Source organism: Corvus hawaiiensis, chromosome 26 (genome assembly GCF_020740725.1).
Source record: "Corvus hawaiiensis isolate bCorHaw1 chromosome 26, bCorHaw1.pri.cur, whole genome shotgun sequence".
NCBI classification, from domain to species: domain Eukaryota; kingdom Metazoa; phylum Chordata; class Aves; order Passeriformes; family Corvidae; genus Corvus; species Corvus hawaiiensis.
The window spans coordinates 17,953,055-17,972,215 of NC_063238.1; the positions used below are offsets into that span (position 1 = coordinate 17,953,055).

General features: G+C 36.0%; 1 protein-coding gene across 4 annotated transcripts in view; it reads left to right on the forward strand.

Moving 5' to 3' along the window:
* WWP1 (WW domain containing E3 ubiquitin protein ligase 1) overlaps positions 1-19,161 on the forward strand; it is a 59,368-nt gene that overhangs the window by 18,244 nt on the left and 21,963 nt on the right. For 3 of the 4 annotated variants that reach the window (XM_048286152.1, XM_048286148.1, XM_048286149.1), the window contains exons 2-8: positions 3,663-3,753; positions 7,413-7,551; positions 9,791-9,915; positions 12,676-12,813; positions 12,910-12,976; positions 15,023-15,204; positions 17,729-18,080. In XM_048286152.1, coding sequence (XP_048142109.1) covers positions 3,684-3,753; positions 7,413-7,551; positions 9,791-9,915; positions 12,676-12,813; positions 12,910-12,976; positions 15,023-15,204; positions 17,729-18,080 — 1,073 coding nt within the window. In that variant the 5' untranslated portion in view covers positions 3,663-3,683. The remainder of the gene's footprint in view (positions 1-3,662; positions 3,754-7,412; positions 7,552-9,790; positions 9,916-12,675; positions 12,814-12,909; positions 12,977-15,022; positions 15,205-17,728; positions 18,081-19,161) is intronic. The other variant, XM_048286150.1, reaches the window with a different exon arrangement.

The window sequence follows — 19,161 nt, forward strand, 5'->3', positions numbered from 1 at the left end:
GCAAACATGTTTGCCAAATGCAGTTAGCAGCTTAGTAGCTAGCAGAGCCAGAAACTCAGGTTTGGGTAGGTGGTATTGCTTGCAGATAAATCAACACCTGAAGTCTGAGGAGGTTACACATTGAACTGTCTACCTGAGGACTCTGACACTATTTATTTATTTATTTATTTTTTGTATTTATTTTGCTTTGTGCATCCTTGATGTAAAGTTAAAAAAAGTACAAAACCCATCCAACTGACCAAATAAAAACCAAGATGCCCCTAGTGTTTTAGATCTATGCAGGTTAAACAGTTAGAGGAAAGAAACAATCATAATTTGTCAATTAAAAAAGTATGCCTAAACTAGTTTTTTAGTGGGTGCGTAGAACTAGATTGCAGATCTTGGTTTCTTGTGAAGAATTTGAATTTATTTGCCTCAGAGCTGTTTGAATGTGTTGCTTTTATGACATTTTCCATATCAGTGGCTTCCAAACTTAGGTGTAGAAGACCATCCAGTGAAATGTAGGAAGAAAATCCAGGACTTACATTTTACCTGAAAAATAAGACAGGAATTAAGCTTTATTTAGTATATATATTGACACTGGCATCCTCTGTAGGTCTGTTTGTGGGATGGTCCTGTGTCACATTTGGTTCGTGAGGTGTCCTGAAGACGGATCCGCTGTATGATGGGGTCACCTTCATTTGTTCATTCACTTCCAGTGTATTGTAATGGATGCAGTTTACTTGTGCCCAGTTAGGAGGATTTGTGGATTATAATATTTAGTTTTTACTAAACAAACCCTCACAAAATGGGGAAGTGGCTTAAAAAAATTCCTGCAAAGAGACCATGGATTGAAGATAATATTAATAATGTGGATAATAAGAACATGGCGGAGCTGATGCTCCTTCTACTCCTAGCATGAGCTCTTGGTTGGATGTATTATGAGATAAAACCATTGGCAATTAGATCTGACAAGAAGTCAGCCAAAACAATTTGCTTTATCAAGAAGGGTATTTCAAATACGGATATACATCCACTATTGGAAATGATGAACATTGTTTCTTGAGGTATCAGCTAATGATAGTATGAAGCCATCACAGTTAGCAAGGCATTTAAAAACTAAGCACCCTGAACATGAAGGCAAACATCTACAGTTTTCTTCTGCAATGTTAAAGTCATGCTATACTTAATCCAAGACTTTACATGATTTCACTGAACTTAGTGATAAATCATTAGAAGCCTCTTTTGAGATTTCTCAGCAGAAGACACAGATGCTGTTGAGGAAGCACTTCATCTTCCTGCAGTAGTAAAAATGTCTGAAATAAAACCAATTTGTGACAGACTAAAACATTCTTTTGTCAGCAGATATTGTTGGAAGATGTCTGGAAAACATTGCCAAAGTTCTGAAGAGACAAATATTAGACAAAATTACACAGTGGCTTGCTGTACAGACAGTTGGATGAAAGTATAGGTGTTTGTGGTGTGGCTCGACTTACAGTAATTGCTAGATCTGTGTCCATAATGAAATTCACTAGGGAAAGATGTATCAGACCAGAGACATTCTTAACCATAAATTCTAAGCAGTATCTTCTTTAATAACAGCAGTTTTTTTAAATGGAAAAAACTGTACAAAAGTAACCACAGATGGAGTGGCTGATTGACCAAAGTAAAAAAGGTTCTGGGCTGAGGTTACAAGGTGAGCACCACATGCAGAATTCATTCACTGCCTGGTCCATAGGCAAGCAACAAGGAAGTTGGAGCCGTAAGTGCACAAAGTGCTGCAGGATGTCATCATTGTGGTTCATTGTATGAAAACAAAACCTTTAAATAGTATTTAAAATAATCTGTAATGACACCGGGTGTGACCAGGAAGATCTTTTGTACTGTGCAGAGGTTTGCTAGTTATCACAGCAAAGTGCTTAGAAGAGTTGTAAAACTTGAACATTAATTACATGTTCTATCTCACAAAAAGACAAGTGTTAGGAATTTCCTGACCTGTTTGGTGATAACAGCAGTATGCTGACTATCAGTTATTTTCAAAAAAGTTAAGACACGTAAGACACCTTCCCTTGAAGGTGAAGATGGTACTTTACCAAGCAAGAATCCTACTGCTTTTTAATAAACTGATGCTAGGGAGGGGCCATTTTGAAAATGGATGTTTTGAAATGATTCGTTGTGTGATTTTTGTTACCAGAAAAGATGTGTGTCATCTGTAAAACCTCCCATATTTGTACAATTAGACTTGGAAGCAGAATTTTCCCATCTGCTTAAAAGTCCTCCCAATTAAGAGTTTCAGAATCTGAAAATTTGTTAAAAGTATGAAGATGCAACACCATCCATTACCTTTTAATAACAAGTGATTGATATCAGGGAAGATGGAAATTTACTGGCCAAATTTCAAGAAAAAACTTTGTGTAACTAGTGGATGGAGAGGCAAAATGAGTGTCATGATTTAGAAAGTGTAGCCAGTGATGCACTTTGATTTTGGATATACATGTCTTTGTAAATGGTGTTTTCCATCTATGACAGCCAATAAACTGAATTTAAAACTAGACCTTCAAATCACTGTATTACAAAGTGTTAAGCCAACATATTAAAAAATGCTGCAGCATATTCAGTCACATGACTCTCACAAAAACCAAAAAAAAATTAGTAAGAGCAAAAGAGCTTTTTATCATTAAAAATTCTTTAAAAATACTGTTTATTCCATCTTCATCTTATCCTTTTTAATTTCTGGTTTTATATGTTGTAATATATACAGAATGTATTAGTACGGTGGTACATATATATAATTTATAAATAAATACACACATATTGGGGATATGCACTCAAAATTTTTTTACTTGTAGAGGTGCATGATCAAAAACGTTTGGTGACAGCTTTTCCCATATTGTTATTGAAACCAGTTGTGTTCACAGAAACATGTGGAAGTTCATCGAGGTGAGGGAATATATATATTCAGGTATATATTCTTTCCTCATGAAAAGTAGTTGTCTGATAGAATATTTTACTTCTAGATGTGTTTCCAGTGTAGTAATTCAGGAGGACAGGAGTGATGCTGTCTGCAAGTCTAAGTGCTGGGATGCCCTAGCTGGGATCTGACGCACACAGTTTTAGTTGCTGAGTGGTAAGGTGGGGTGGTCCTTGTAAAGTGCGTATGGCCTCAATAGATGAGGGAAGTGATTTGTGGGTGGACAACAGTGGGGCAGAAAGCTGGTGGCAAATTCAGGGATAGAATGCAAATGTTTGTCTGAATTCGCTTTTGGTACTGCTTGAGTGTATTGTTCTGGTGGCAGCATGATTTTCAAGCATGTAAATACTTCACATGTTTTGTTCATTTGAAGTTGTTGGTGCTCAGCTTATCTGAAATGAGACCATGAGTATGTCTTCTAGAGAGAGAATTATTGATACATCACAGCTGAGTTTCTATTCTTGCCTTACACAGTTGTTCTAAACTACATAAATATGTATGTAACTGAAGTGTCTTGGCATCCTTAGAGGCGTAAGATGGGACAAATTTCCAAAGTGATTGCTTTTTATAACTGCTGTTATGAAATAATATGTTCTGCCTCACCTAAATAATATATGGTAACTTCTTGATTAGTTGAACATTTTATTTAATAGCTGTTGCTAACATGCAGAGATAAGTACTTTTTAATAAGCTACCTGTTTGCTTTTTTTAGGCTGAAGCCTAAACCTCTGACATGGCCACAGCCTCACCAAGATCTGATACAAGTAACAACCGTAATGGAAGATTACAGATGCAAGTAACAGGCAAGTGGTGATTTGTACCATAGTGATTTTTACAGGAAAACATGTGTTTTGTACAAAAGCAATCCTGGAAGTGAGTGTAAAACTTAACTAGTGTAGTTAATATTTTAATTACTGGTATGAATGTTACAGTTAATAATGTGACTATAATGCATGTAGATGATTTGAAGCTAATTAGAGATTATACGGTGAGTTGCATGACAGGGTTTAATATATCTTCAAAATAAAAAAAAAAAAAGATCTTCTGTGCAACAGTACAGACAATTGAAAGAAAATTTGCTAGGGAACAAATGGTTATGACATGTGTTCTGAAGAGGGAACACATATTAGTGAAATTCTAGGAAAAAGATTGGTGGTTGTAGTGAACCCCAAGCAGAAAATTAGTACAATGTTGTAGTGAAGGTGGAGAACTGGAGGGGATCACAAAATTTGCTAGCCCTTCAAAAGATTAAGTTTTCCACTACATATCAGGTAAATACTTGTTGAGTATAATATTCTTAGGGCCACAGGTTGGATTAAACAGACATACAGAATAATTTCGGTTGGAAGGGACCTTTGGTGGTTCCCTGTTCACTCTTCTGATGAAGGCAAGGCTACCTTTGAAGTTGGATCAGGTTGCTCATGGTATTGTCCAGTTGAATTTTCAGTATCTCAAAGGCTGTAGACTACCAGCTTTCCTTGTGATAAACCACGTCACTGTGATAGTTTTTCCTTCTATCGAGTTGAAATTTACTATGTTGTCTCTTGTGACTACTTTTTTTTCCTTTTGCTCTGCTAGTTCTCATAGTTCGAGGCAGAATTCAGCCATCCTGGTATCCATGGAAGGGAAACACAGTAGGCTACAAACAGGCCTGGAAATTTCTGATTGTGCTGGGGATGCTTTTTCAGTAGATGTTGAACAGGCCAAGTAGGTTATGCATTTTGCTACTGATGGACAAGAACTGGTCAAAGATGTGACAATTGATGTCAGTCTTAGCTAGTCTCTCTGTGGGATGGCAGAGCAGAACTGAGACTTCCTTGTAGTCTGAAGATAAGCAAAATGCATCTAGGTAAACAAGTTTGATAGCTAATTGTGACAGTGTTACAGCAGTTAAAAGTGAAAATGTTACCAGCGCATAGTATATGTATTTATACATACGTATGTATACAAAATACAGTGCATAAATACATCTATCGTAAATACTTATGTGTACAAGTATTATTTTACCATTGATAACTCACTTGAACTTTCCAGGGATTTTGAGAAATCTGGGAACACTGAAGTAAAAATGAATGCATGGCCAAGAATATATTAAGGCTATCCTGAAAAAAATTTGGAAAAAACATGAGTAAGACACCATGTCTTAATAAAGGCTGCATCCAAAGAAAGATGCGTCTTGTTGGATGATCCAAAGATGGCCAGGTTATCTGAGAAAAAAATATAATTTTGAAGAGTGCCCCAAATGGATATGTTATGAAATTAAATAAGAGATGAACCTTAAAACTGATAAATCTTATGTAAGGAGCACATTACTCAATAATGTGATGAATCATCAAATCTGGCAACAGCTGACAGCAGAGATGGAGCCACCTTTAGACTGAATGTAAATATACAATTGTAAACTGACGTGCACAAATTACCCTTAACTTCAGATCTGTGTATACAGAAGTGGTAATTTTGTATCCTGTGCTAAGCTGCTCCTTATGTAAATAGTCTTGTATTCTGGTACTGGGACTTCTTTTGACTCCAAGAAATCTGGGTCAGGGCTCAAATGGGAAGAGGTCTTTACAAAGTTTAGGATTAGTTTTCTGAAGGTTTATTTCTCTAACCAGTTTTTATTGCAAAATCACAGGAATGCCAGTGCCAGTACAGGGAAAGTAGTGGGACACAGAGGAGTGTGGGACTGTAGTATTGCTTGACCTACACTTCATATTTATGCACAGTTTTGTTTATGCTGCTGTAGAAGCTAGACTTATATTTCAAGAACTACACTTAAAAAGCACTTTTATAAAGGCAGCAAGTCTCATAGACTCATTTTGCAGACAAGGAATTCATACGGAGTGGTGACTTGTTTGAGTTTGGACAGATGCAGCATGTTGCAGGCGTGCTTTGCCATCAGTATTTGTTCAAATATTTTTGGTGAGATCTTGTTTTGGAAGGGTTGCTGGTATTATTACTTACTCATAGTTTTTTTTAGAAGATGTCCTAACCAAAAGATGACAATGGTCTCCTTTTATGTTTGGGCACTCAAAATTTACTAACTTAAAACATAATGAGATACAAGAGGGGAGATTAAAAGGAAGCTTGAATATCATTACTAATACCTGTGTTTTAATAGATCTTGTATTTTCCTTTGGAAAGCAAATTGTGGAGGAAAAATGTGGAAGAAGTAGAGGTTGTCAAAGCTTAAAAATGTATCATGATTTCAGATGAAAAAATGTGACTCGTGGAATTACAGTTTTAGTTTTCTGCATTCAAGCTTTCATCATTTTCTGGGCTGTAGTACCCTTTTATGACCCATGAAGCATTACTAAGACTAGGCTTTCCAAGTATGAGGGAGTTAATTTTGCACCTTTTGTTTGAATCTAAGTAAAAGTCCATGGCTACTACCTTTAGAATCTTGGATGCTTGCATCCCACTAACTTTTAAATAACTGATGTATATGTCTCAGAATACTGAAATCCAGAAACATCTCTCCCTTTCAGTTTAGCAAACTTAAACATTGAGTTAGCAAGTACCATAAAGGTACTTTATGGAAAGGAACAGGGAAGAATTATTTCCAAATGGCTGAAAACACTCAGCCTTGTTTTAGTTTGCAAGTGGAGGGAGCAAGATCACACTGAAGCAAGAGAGAAGGCATAGCCAGCAGGTAAGTATAGCTGAGAGTCCATTCCTGTGGTCTTTTCAAGACACCATCTGCCTGAAATAGAATTTAAAATCTTGGCAGTTAGGCTGCTGTTGGATTTCCTCAGCTGGGCATGGAAGAGGGTGAACAGACTTACGTTCAGGAGCACAGAGGAACTCACCAGTGATTTGGAGGTGAAAAATAGCTTCTTTGGTCATGTGGTGTTTCTTAATTTTTGAATATTTACCTGAAACCTTTGAGTTCATCTGCAAAGCTGTTTAAATAGGGGAGATCTAAGATCAGGTTTCTTAATTTTGACAAATGGATGTGTAAAACCACAATTCAACCATACAGTAATACAGGGAAAGAAATGAAGCTCTGTATATAGGCTTTGCTATACAGGGACATTTTGAAATAGGTGTGAACTGCATCGACTTTCATAACAATATATAACTAAAAAAATAAGGCTTGATAATCTCTCAGATGCATCATAAGATGTATCATACTTAGGGCATTTTTCAATTAGGGAAGAATAGGAAGAACAATGAGAAGATAACCTGCGTTATTTCCAGTGCTTATCCCTAAAATAATTGTGCTGTCTCTAAAACCAGTCCTGCCAGTATGTGGGGAAGAGTATGTGATGCTTGGTTTCAACTATCTGACAAAGTAGCTTTTGAAAATAAAAGCTACCATTTTTGCATTGACTTCTTTCTGTTCAGCAGAAGTAGAGAAGGAAAAACATTGCCATGCAATCTATTTCATACAGTGTGTAGGCAGTACGTTTTCTGTTTTTCAGCAACAGTGTGCTGTTATAGATAAAGCAATGTATTTTATTAGTTTCTAGTGCCAAACTGAAACGGAAAAAGAATTGGTTTGGAACAACTTTCTACACGGAATTAACTGCAGATGGAGAAATTAAGAAAACAGCAAAATCAAGTAGTTCTTCAAATCCCAAATGGGATGAGCAGCTGACAGTGTAAGTAGATTTTTTGGTTGTTTGATACTATTTATTAGACAGACATGGCAGGCAAATATTTAGTAAGCTTGGCTGCCTACATAGTTTGCTCTGGCTGTTGATGTCTAAATGCAGACATAAGTTGGTATTTATCTCAAATGATTTTTTTCTGAATCCTTACAATATTTTGAGAATATTTTTTTCCTGCTGAGTGTATTACTTGCATACCGTGGCTGTACATGGTATAGTCTTGGTATTTGTTAGCACTGTTTTTAGCGCACCTTCCTAGAAAGTTACTAATTGTAACCATGTAATTCTCAACTTTAAAAAGTCTCAGCTGGATAAGTAATAGTTATGAGGAAGGTCACTTCTTCCTTTGAATTTCCCAGTGAAGGGATGTGCACACAAAAACTGCAAAGTGACCCTGCAACTTACCCTGATATTTGACCATTTTAATCTTCTTGTAGTTTAGTTTGGCTTAACTGTGCTAGGGGTGTAGATATACCTGAATAGGACTTCATGAAGAACTGGCAAGAACACTTGGTTAGAATGCTTTATTCACAAGCAAGATTGTATTGGTTTAGACTTGGGTCTGGAAACAGCATAGCTCCTATCAAGTGGCATTGAGCCTGGGCCAGTACATTTCACGGCATCTGATGTGTCTGTGTGCAATAGCTGGGTTTGGTAGTAGCAGGAACCATGCTAGATTCCAGTAACTAACAGTGCTGGAGAGTGGGGAGTGGTACATCTTTGGGAAACTCTGCTTGGGAGCACTTACTTACTCCAGACCTGGTCTGAAGCAAGTAGAGTATTCCTGTGCCTCATTTCTTGGTATTTCAGGTTTAGTGAACTTATTAGCCCTTTGCAATGTTGCAGAAGAGAATAACATAGTCTTGGACCTGAGGATGATTTCCAGGATCAAGAACTAGAACAAGTACAGAGCTATCGGTATATTCACAGAGACTCGAGTTTCTGTTGAGGAGGTGGGTTTGATTTGGCAGGATTTGATGATCTGATAGAAATGGGACAATTTGCAATGCATAGTAAAGGCAGACTCATTTTGTAATGAGTATTGCTAACTTAGGGTCTTACCCTTATAAATATGTTTAAGATATTCTGGTCCCCTCTTCCTCTGGCTATTGGAATGGTATTTGACATTAGGTGAACTCTCTGGCTTACCAAATTCCCCTCACTTCCATGGGGCAGCAATATATTTTGTGTGTGTAGGTATTGGGGATTTTTTCCTTTACTTTGTTGCTCTTCTACTAAGACCTCCCTTAAAAGGCAGCCTATTCAAAATACAAAAATATATTTGCTTGTGTTTCAGCAAAAATGGTCCACCTTGTCCAACATGTTCAAGTGACTGTAGAGCTCTAGTCCTGTTGTTGGGAGGGGGGGGTTGTTTTTATTATTATTTTCATCATTGCTGACATAACTTTCTATATATATTAGGTCAATACCGATGGATATGTAGTCTTTGACTTTTTGCAATGAAGTACTTCTACTCCCATTTTTCACAGTCAAGAGCACCCTTGCAGTACTAGACCCTGTACTACAAAACTTATTCTCCAGGACCTAGCATAGCTTTAGCAAGGGAGAGGTCAATGCCAAAGCTTGTCATAATATTACTGCAAGTGGGTCCTTTACCTTTCTGCTTGCTTCCAATTTTTACTTTAGCTTCATCATTGGATTTTTCCCCTCTGTTTTCTGAGAGTATGCCTTATGGTTATATATATATTTGTGGATTCACAAAAAAATGTTTATCGACACTTTCATGGCAAGCTGACACCTCTTAAGTGGGTTCTTCCTGCTTGCAAATAGATGCTTCATTGCTTTTTCCTTTTTAAAAAATATTTAGTATTTTTCTTTTTTAGCGACAGGCAAGCATACTTCCCACCTTTTTCTCCATATTTAGTAATGTAAGCTTTTAGGTAGAACTCTGGAGGAATAGGGGAAATATGCCTTTCATAAATAAAGATATGTTTTATATAACTGAGATTTGAGCTTAGTGTGGGTTATTCTGATAGTTCTCAAATTCCTTATGCTATCATAGTAATTCACTTTAAGTTTGATCCTAAGTGTAAATATCATAGTGTTCACAGCTCTTAGTTAAAAATTTCCTCTTGCAATACAGAATTTCACTTCAAGAAATAGTATCAAGAAATACAAGAAGGTGAATGAAGTTCAAATACTCCTAATAACAAGAACAAATTCTTTAAAATCTATATATATATTTTTTTAAAATGTATTTTATATGCAGGAATGTGACTCCACAGACTACGCTGGAATTTAGAGTGTGGAGCCATCACACTTTAAAAGCAGATGCGTTATTAGGAAGAGCCACTGTAGACTTGAAACAAGCTTTGGAAGTACACAATAGAAAATGTAAGTTGTCATGAAAGATATTTTGAATAAAGTAGAATTATTATTACTAATCTGTGTATCAAACTGGCAACCAGCTACTAACTATGCATGTAATTACAACTGGCTTTTAGTTAATGTCTTTACTTTTCTCTTCTAGAGATGTCTGTGCTATTGAGAACAATTTAAATGTAACAATGGGATATAATACATTTGAAACAAACAGTAGAGTATGAGTTGCTGAAAATTAAGTAAAAGCAGAAGTGATTAAATACAATGTTTTGTAGCAAGCTGGTAACTAATTTGGTAGAAGATCTGTTTTAGATTTGGTAACCAAAAAAAAAAAAGTTAAACTTTCAGAAAAGCCATGTAATTTTTCATGTTTTCCTTCTCTGGAGTCACTAATAGAAAGGCTGGATATTTGTCCCTCATAATTTAGCTGCCCAGAGAGCAATAAAAAACACTGATTAATGAAACAATTGTGATCTTCCTTTTAGTACATTAGAGATTGTTTGTTCTAAGTAACTTCTAGTATTAAATATTTTTAATAGGATATATCTAATTTGCTTTACAAATTGTTTTTCTTTAGTACAACAAGATGGTGAATCCACACTTTAAATTCCATTCCAGAGTGGCAATAGAATTCCAGCTAAACCAATCTTAACCTCTCTCACAAGTTACATACACAAACCTGAGGTGTCTGTTTAGATGGGTGTGGTGGGGAAAGGAGAGCCAAAAAAAAAAAAAAAAAAGCTAAATTTTTCTGAGTCTTACAGAGAAGTGGAACAGAATCCAAAATTAAGTGGGGCTTCTTCACCAGTGTTATAATAATTCAGCAGTAAATTTCATAGTTAAGCAGAAAATTTTCTTCTTAAATAAGAAAATTGTATCAGAAGAAACTGTGTTATAATAATGTTAGCCCCCAAAAAGTAATTATTATTTTAGCTATTTCTAACAAAATAGTTAATATTTTATTAGATCCAGGGGAGGTAGGACCTAACAACTTGACAAATTCTTTCAGGGAATGGTTGACTGAGTTTGCTGTACATTGCACCAAAAATAATTTATGTGCAATGTTTCTTATTTGGGCAAATCAGTAGTTTGACACTTACTGGATTATCTAAGAATTCAGTGGTAGAATAATCTGATTGGTATCCTTCATGCATTTAGTTATTGATACCTATTGTAAAATGCAGCACTTGAAAGGCTCTTTGCTGATGAATATGGAATGGGAAGTCCTCTAAATGCAGAAACTTTAGAATTAATGAGTTTACTTTTTCTGCGAAACACCACCAGTATTAAATTGCTGCCCACAATTTTTTGTTTTCTTGCCAGCTCAGTTGAACTACAGCCAACAGTTGATCTGGTTTAGGAAGATAACCTGTTAAAATAGCAGAAGTTAAACCAACCACCCTTTACAAAAATTATGAATGTGCTAATTAAACAATTCTGTGGTAGGCTAGTTTCTTCTTTTCTCTTCTTTGAGGTAGTACTCTTTTGCAAAATGCAGATTGCTAAATCAGTAATCCTGTAGATTTAGGAGCTTTGTGCTTGCTCCAGAGATTTAAAGTCCTTTAAAATGCATTGTAGTACAGCAGCGTGTTTCTGCTGGGAACTGCTGCCCAGCTACGCTGTCAAACCTGCTCTTTCGAGTAATAGCTTGGGTGTATCTGGCAATAGATTATGGTAGCCTCCCCTGTTTTCGTGTTTATTTTTCACTTATGATGCATGTTAAGAATGAAGAAAAAATGGAAATGCTAGTTTAATGCATAGAAGTGCCCAGTTTAAATTTAAACTTGGGATGCTATCATATGGAGGGAAATATGATGACATATCTTAAAAAACTAATCTTTTAATCTGAGAACACAAACACTAAAAGGTCTTAAGCATTTTAACCAGATGAATGTGAACTCTTAGCTGACTGTGTTTGGATTTATGATATGTAGCTTTAACTGTTGTACTGGTAGTAGTTGATTTAGAGAGAATTATGTAGCATCCCCAGCATATTTTACCTCTGGATTATGTATGTCTCTCTACAAATGCGTGTACTGCTTGTCAGTCAGATTGAATACTTTTACTGCACCATCAGTTATCTCAAATTTTCTTTCAGTGAAAATAGTTTCTGATTTAACTTTTGGTTACCTGAGGCATCCTCTCTTACTGTTTAATCCTTGGAGCTGCAATCTATGAAAATGCTAGTAAGGGTTTACTAAAAATAGTTTTAAAATTGAGGGAGGAGTGACTCTATGCAGTCTTTGCATTTACTTCTTCCTCAAAGAGATATTTTTTTCCGTGGTCTTTTAGAATTAGTTTTGGAAGGTGCTGTCGGAAATGAATATAAGCCTTGGTTGTAAAATGAGGTTCCTAGTGACTGATGATATTTGGATGTGTGGTTCAGAAGTTGTTTGACTTTTAAGCCATCACATGTTATGTAAGTAGTGTGTAATTTCCAAAGGGCTTAAGGGAAATGACAGACCTGGGAAATCATTAACAACAAAGTACTGAATCCGCATGGATTCTTTAGCATACCTATAGAGTATACTATGTAAACAGACAGTTCATTTTTAAAACAAAGTGTGCATTTACCCACAGCACGTGTAAATATACACAGCTCCATAGTGATTTCTGCATTGATTTGAGTATCTCGCATGTTCAGTTTTGTAGAACTAAATGCATATATCACATTTGTGTGCTGAAGGTCTCTTTTAATATTATTTAGAATTTAATCTCTCCTTTACCCCTTCTTTCCTTCTCTTCCCCTACCCACCCCAACTCCATTTTTAGTGGAGAAGGTAAAAGAACAGTTGAAACTCTCTTTGGAAAACAAGAGTGGCATGGTGCAAACAGGTGAACTGACAGTTGTGCTAGATGGTTTGGTTGTTGAACAAGAATCTCTTACAAATCTCAGTTCATCAGCAACCAGTAAGTTAAAATAATTAAGTCAATGATAACATTTGGATTAAGATTTCAAACAGATATAATAGAATATTTCTGTTGAATTTGTTTCTTACTGTTCAGTAGAAGTTCAGCAAAATGGCGGGGCTGTACATGAAAGCAGAGATGCTTCAGCAAGAAGTTCATCCAGGTTGGAATTCATTTTTGTGTTTTATGCCATATGAGGTATATTAGAAAATTTATCAGTTGAAATGTTTGGGTTGTTTGTGTTTTGGTGTGGTTTTTTTCTGTTTTTTTTAAAATTTATTTTAATGGTTTTGAAGGTGAGAGATTTCAGTTTCTGAGGTCTAAATTATGTTGCCACAGGTTTTAGAAACATTATTTGTTTGACAATTACATAATTTAGTTCAGCTGATTGGAAATCTATTAAGTGCTGCAGCAGAAATTAGAGGAGCAGTGGCTCAGTGTATTTTTACTTACTCATTCCATTTATTTCCTTTTTCTGCTTAAGAACCATTTCTGTTAATGTCTACTAGCTTTTCGCAATGCAGCACCTGAACAGAAGGAAAAGGAAAAGAAAGCCTGAATTACTTCCTCCTCAGCCTTCTTAAGGTCGTGATAAGGAACTTAAGAGACTTGTATTGAGTTTCACAAGTAGTATTTGTAACACTGAGGCCAAGGCCTGTTTCCTCCTGAAGTGGCAAGAAAAAGACATTGGGACCAATGTAGAGCTTCGTTCTTGGGTTCTCAACCATTATGCCTGCTCAAGGACTGGCTGGGAGAGAAGTAGGAATAGATTTTTTACCCCCTCATCACTAGTAAGACAAACGGGTCAATTCAGATCAATTTAATGTTATTGGTCTGCTCAGTTACCTTGTGTGAACCCATTTCTGTTTAAGTTATTGACACTCACTGGAGTGAAAAAAAATCCAGTTGCTAGGCATTTGAGTGACAGGGACACATTTGTCCTTGTATGCTTGACTTGATTCTTTTTTTGAATATATGGGTGTTTGTCTCTCTTCCCTGATGGGTGCTCCAGATGAGGGAGTGAGAATAAAAAGTTGCTTCTGCTTTTTTTTCCTTAGAAAGGTTTGGGACTGCTAAAAGTGGTTTGAAACACATCTGCATATCATTTTGAAACAGTAGTAACAATAATTAGTTTTCATTCAGCTGTTGTTGCTGTAGATAATGTCTCTTACTGGGATCCTGCTCTTGATATTGATATTTTAATTTACTGCAGTTTTCCACACAACTATCCAGCAATTATGATTTACAGTTTTAAAATTAAGAGATGAAGAACAGTTTTAAGGTAGCTTCTCTGCATGTCTTTTGGAGGCAAATTGAGTTTGTAGTCCAGAGTTGAAAAGGGATAATACCTTAATTCTCTGTTTATACCGCTCCTTTGGAGTTGGATAAGGTAGGATGGAAATGCTGCTTCTTCCTTTCTTACTCCACAAAGTTGGACTTCTAACCTCACATTTTTGTCATCTGTTTAACTTCACTGTTTAGCCTCTACTCCTTGAGAAGATAAGGAGTTGGCATTGAGTGTAATTATCAAAATATGTGTCTCTGGTAGATGGCTTTAAGCATTCTGAAAGAGATTTAAGTAAAAAACCAGTGTACCACTGTAACTGAACAAAACTTTCCATTCACAAGCCCTTAAACTGCATTTATTTCTGTGTGGCCTTGTAAACACAGAGCTGCCTCTGTGTATTTGTCCTCACAATGTCCCATCCTGCCAGTGCATAGAGAAGCTCATCTTATTTTCCTTTTACTGAGAGAGAATTTTGTTGCTCTCTTATGTTACGAGTATTTTTAATGATGTGACTAACAAAACCAGTTCTTCCTCTTGCTTAATGAGAGAAAAAGCTTTCCTGCTCATAGCTGCACTTTGGCAGGGTCCCTAAGGCCGTTTCGGAAGATGCGGCAGGTGTATCAGTCTGTTCAATTCAATTCTAATATGTCATTAAAAGTAAAGAGGAAGTGAAAATAGAAACTCTTACCTGTTTTAAGTATCTGAAATCCTCAAAACCGATTCTTGCCTTTTTCTTAACAGTCAAGTGCGAGACCAAGACAATTATCTAGGCTGCAAACACCATGCTATAAACAGTTGTTAATTTACCACCATTTCTTTATTTGTTTCTATAGCATGGTTTAGTGTAGGATTTAGTTTAGTTGCATAACTGTTTAACATGTTGCTTGTAGTAACCGAAAATCATCTTTTATTTTTACCAAGATCTCCTTGTGACATTTCTAATGGGATAGACAATCAAGTACCTTCCAACTCTGTGATACAGAATACATTCTGTGTAGAAGCTGTGAATGGAGACAGCTCACCATCTCCTAATCATGTTGCAGCCAGACCCAAAAATACCCCAGTACCAAAACCACTTGAAGCTCAGCCTGTCAACAGCACTGGTAAGAATGGGAGAGTTATGGGAACGTGTTCCATAAGCCTTTTTTATCTAATTGTATCTGAAGTTGAGCTACTTTTTCTATACAGTCTTTGTTGGATTTCAGAAATACTGAAAGGATGTTTCTAGGCTTGAATTTATAATCTTGTGTGTCCTAGTAAATTTTTCTGCAGTAGACCCATTCTTAAATATACTGAGTTTCACACTTTATCATCAGTTCTTTTCTCTGATGAAGAAAGATTAAAGTGTCCAAAATCTTTGATTTTTCTGTCCCAGATGATGAAACTGTATTCCTGATTGTCTGGAGGAAAAATCGGATTTCTTTCACAATTAATTTGAGTAACTGTGGTTAAGTTTTTCCTGACATTACATAAATCTGATTTAGACAGGGAACTGCTGTGCTCTGAGTCGAGATGTGTTGCAGACTCTCCATGCCTTCAATTTTTTCAAAAATTCTATTTAAAAACAGGTAGTGGCAGATACTGAATTTCATTTTCCTCTTAAACACAAAAATATTGATTCTGACTACAGTTCACTTTTTGTGCAGTGAAACTAGTGAGAAGAAAGTGGTTTTTGATTTTTGTTCCTCTGGCATCTAATAATGTCTGTGCTTTCTAAGCACTTTGTCTTTTCTCAGCTGTTTGAGAGAGATTACAGTGATGGCAGAGAGAAAAGACAACTGTAAATAGAAATAGGCAAGTTGTTACTAAATAGTAGAACAGAGATTGTCAAACTCTCTGTAATAGAGTGGAAAATGTTGGTATGGTTGGAAGATAACAGAAACAATTATGAACTTTAAAAGGTAATAATTAAATTAGGCTGCCTCTGAATCTTTTCTCTATTTGGAGAACTTTAATTTGATTCCCCTCTCTTTTCAGCTCAAGGCTAGAGGGCATATATATTATTAAGACATTGCTCCCTTTTTCTTCAACAGCAGAGAGATCCATTTGAAATCTGTGTTATGATAGAGGAATTGAAAAATAATTGATTTGTTCAAATGGTAATATTGATGAAATCATCACTGAGCTTGCACTGAGGCATTGATATAGCAGTAGTCAAGTACTCTACCAGTTGGTGAAGATGTTTTTACGGCAAGGCATAAAACAGGTCTCCGGCCTTTTTTGATTACACTTTTTCTTTCCCACTGTTGTGCTTAGTAGGATTGTAATTTTATGTGATGTTGCCATAATTGCTGTTTTAGGCATAACAGGTGAAGTAATCATCTGTTGTAATGTTTTATAGGTCTCTTTGGAGATGAACTTATTAATAGAGCAGATGATTTGTTCAATATTTTGCTTCTAACTTTATTATGTAATCTTATTCAGTCTTTCATGTGAATAAGTTGAATTTTTTTAATGGAAGTTGAAATTTCAGTTGGCTTTTTTCCTGTGTAAGTTAAGTTGTTGCTGCTTTAAGGAGAAATTTGAGGAACTTGATCAAATTGTTGGTAGTTTTCATGTCATGCTGAAACAATATAAAATCTTGATATGTCTTAATGTAGTTAACTTCTTTTGTGCCATCTGGAAGCAGTGATGTGTTACCCTGGAAAAGTTGTGTTGAAACAGTAGTGCCTTTACAAAACTTAAAAATCTGTTGCCTGTAAAGTCATGCTTATCATTATGCATATCAAGAAAATTCATATGGTACAGTGATAATTCCTTAAAGAAACTGACTTGCTAATTTAAATTCATTCCTGATGACAGAATTAAACAAGTGACCCCTTTAAAATAATGAAGCAACATTTTATAGGCACTAGTGTAGGGTTAAATTTTGCAAATGTGTATGACTAAGGTTAAGAGTTAAGAGTATAAAATTGTATTGGTTTCAGCCCTTAGCATGATAAAGTGATAATATGCTGTAAGGTAAGAAAAGCCTATGTTGTGTATCTTTAGTCCTGTAGAAAATTGTTCCAACTCTAAAACAGGTACAAGCTGCTAAGTATAAATAGAATTGTCACTGTATGATGTTGATTAGTGGTGCAGAAAATGAAAGTGCTGAGTGATGTTGCACTACTTTTTATAGGGCCTTGACTTTTAATGGGTGTCTTCCAGACTGCTGTACCTGATGTCTTGTCTTGCCTAAGACAAGATCTTGTCCTGCTGAGATACTGTTCTGTTTAGCACAGCAGACGATTGGTGTATTGTTGGCCAAGTGGGCTTGGGACTAATAAAGCCTTCTTAGCACCCTTTGCCTGCTAAATCCATGCCTGCTTTAAACTTTTTACGAGACTGTGCTTGCTTGAGTTTGATGACATTTATATTTTCTTTAAAAGATAGAATTGATTTACTTTGTGATTCTGAAGTAATTTTCTTCATTCCTTGATCTATGTAAGTTGTGTTAGCCAATAATAGTTTTTATATTTTAATCCCTCCTTTAGCGGGGGATCTTTTTTCCAAGTCACACACAGGTGTAGAGTTAATTGTAGGGTTCTGTACCTCAGCTCTGAAAAAGGAAAGAAATTACCTGTAAGAAATGCCTCTTAGCTTTCCGAGTCTCACAGAGTAATCTCTTTTTTTTCCATTTCTCAGTTAATGGCGAGTCATCTGCCCCTGCACCTGAAGCTGGTAATTCTTCTGTCTCTGAGGCTCCGATGGGTTCAGTCGAAGCTCCTGTGTCTTCAGCAGATTGCACTAATGATACAGCAGAACCTCAGTCAGCAACAGAAGCAACTAGTTGTTCTGAAAGCCACGCTTCTGCATTACCTGGTGTGTCTGCTGGACTAGAACCTGCAGCTGCAACAGACTGTGCTCAGCCTAATGCTCGAAACAGTATAGCAGCAGATGCAGCAAAGCCAAGGGAATCCTCCTCCACGCCAAGTGCATCTGCAGAACCTGTAAGACAGCAGCCTGGTAGTGCCAGTACAGAACCTTTGCCACCAGGGTATGTTGTTTTGCTTTTGATGCTATCATTTTGTGTCATCTAAATGTGCATATAAAGAAGCAGAAACTTAATTCTATACAGGGATTGTCAAATGCAGGTCAACTGACTGAGATGGGCTTGTTTGATCTAAAATGGGATTTGTACTGCTGCTATAACTGGCTACTCTTGTCCCAGAAAGTAACAACTGATAACTGATTTGCTGAGATGGTATTGTGATCTTAACAGACAAACTTTTGGGCATTATGGATGTGAAGACTTTCCATTTGATATTTTCAAACTTACTTGGGCTGTAATTTGTAACTTCTTTGTTTCTTAAGCTATGAGAAGGTAGTAAGGACCAAAGCACAGAGAAGTGAAAATTATTAGTATTATAAATGCTTGGATGTGCTTGCTGCGTAAGAATGAATTTAGTAATGTTATAGTTAAAAATAAGATTTGATGTGTACGTATGTAAATGCTAAGAATAGCTAGAATATTTTAATTTTACTAGATTGTTAGAAACTGCTTTAGTAGTCTTAAATACAAAATTAAAAATCTGCTTAGACATTAAAGGAAAATACAGTACGTGCTCAAATGTACATAAGATAGATCTTAACATTTTTTATACATGCTTTCATGTTGGAGTGAAAAGATACCTTCAGTTCAAATTAGAAATGCTGACATTTCCATAATATTGTAAATATTAACTATTTTAGCATTTTCTGGTCACAGAAACTGTTTCTTAACCCAAAGTGTATATACCTTTTGTCATTGTAGCTGATCTTTCAGAGAGCTTGTCTTATACCTGCCCCCTGTGAAGAAGGTTCAGTAAGTTATTAGTGACACGTCAGTTGAGTTTCTGCCGTTAGATAAACATGAAAACAAACATTTAAAAAGATAGAAGTATTTTATATAAATTGTGGAAGAGTTACTTAGTATTTAATTTTCAGTTGCTCTGTCCTTATAGGTGGGAATTCTTTCACACATTCTTTTTTAAATTAATTACATGCTTTCCCACTGAAGACAGGGTCATGAGTTCCAGGCATAGTGCACACTATGGCCAACTGCATTTCTTCATCATTCCCTGATCATGTTTCTGCGG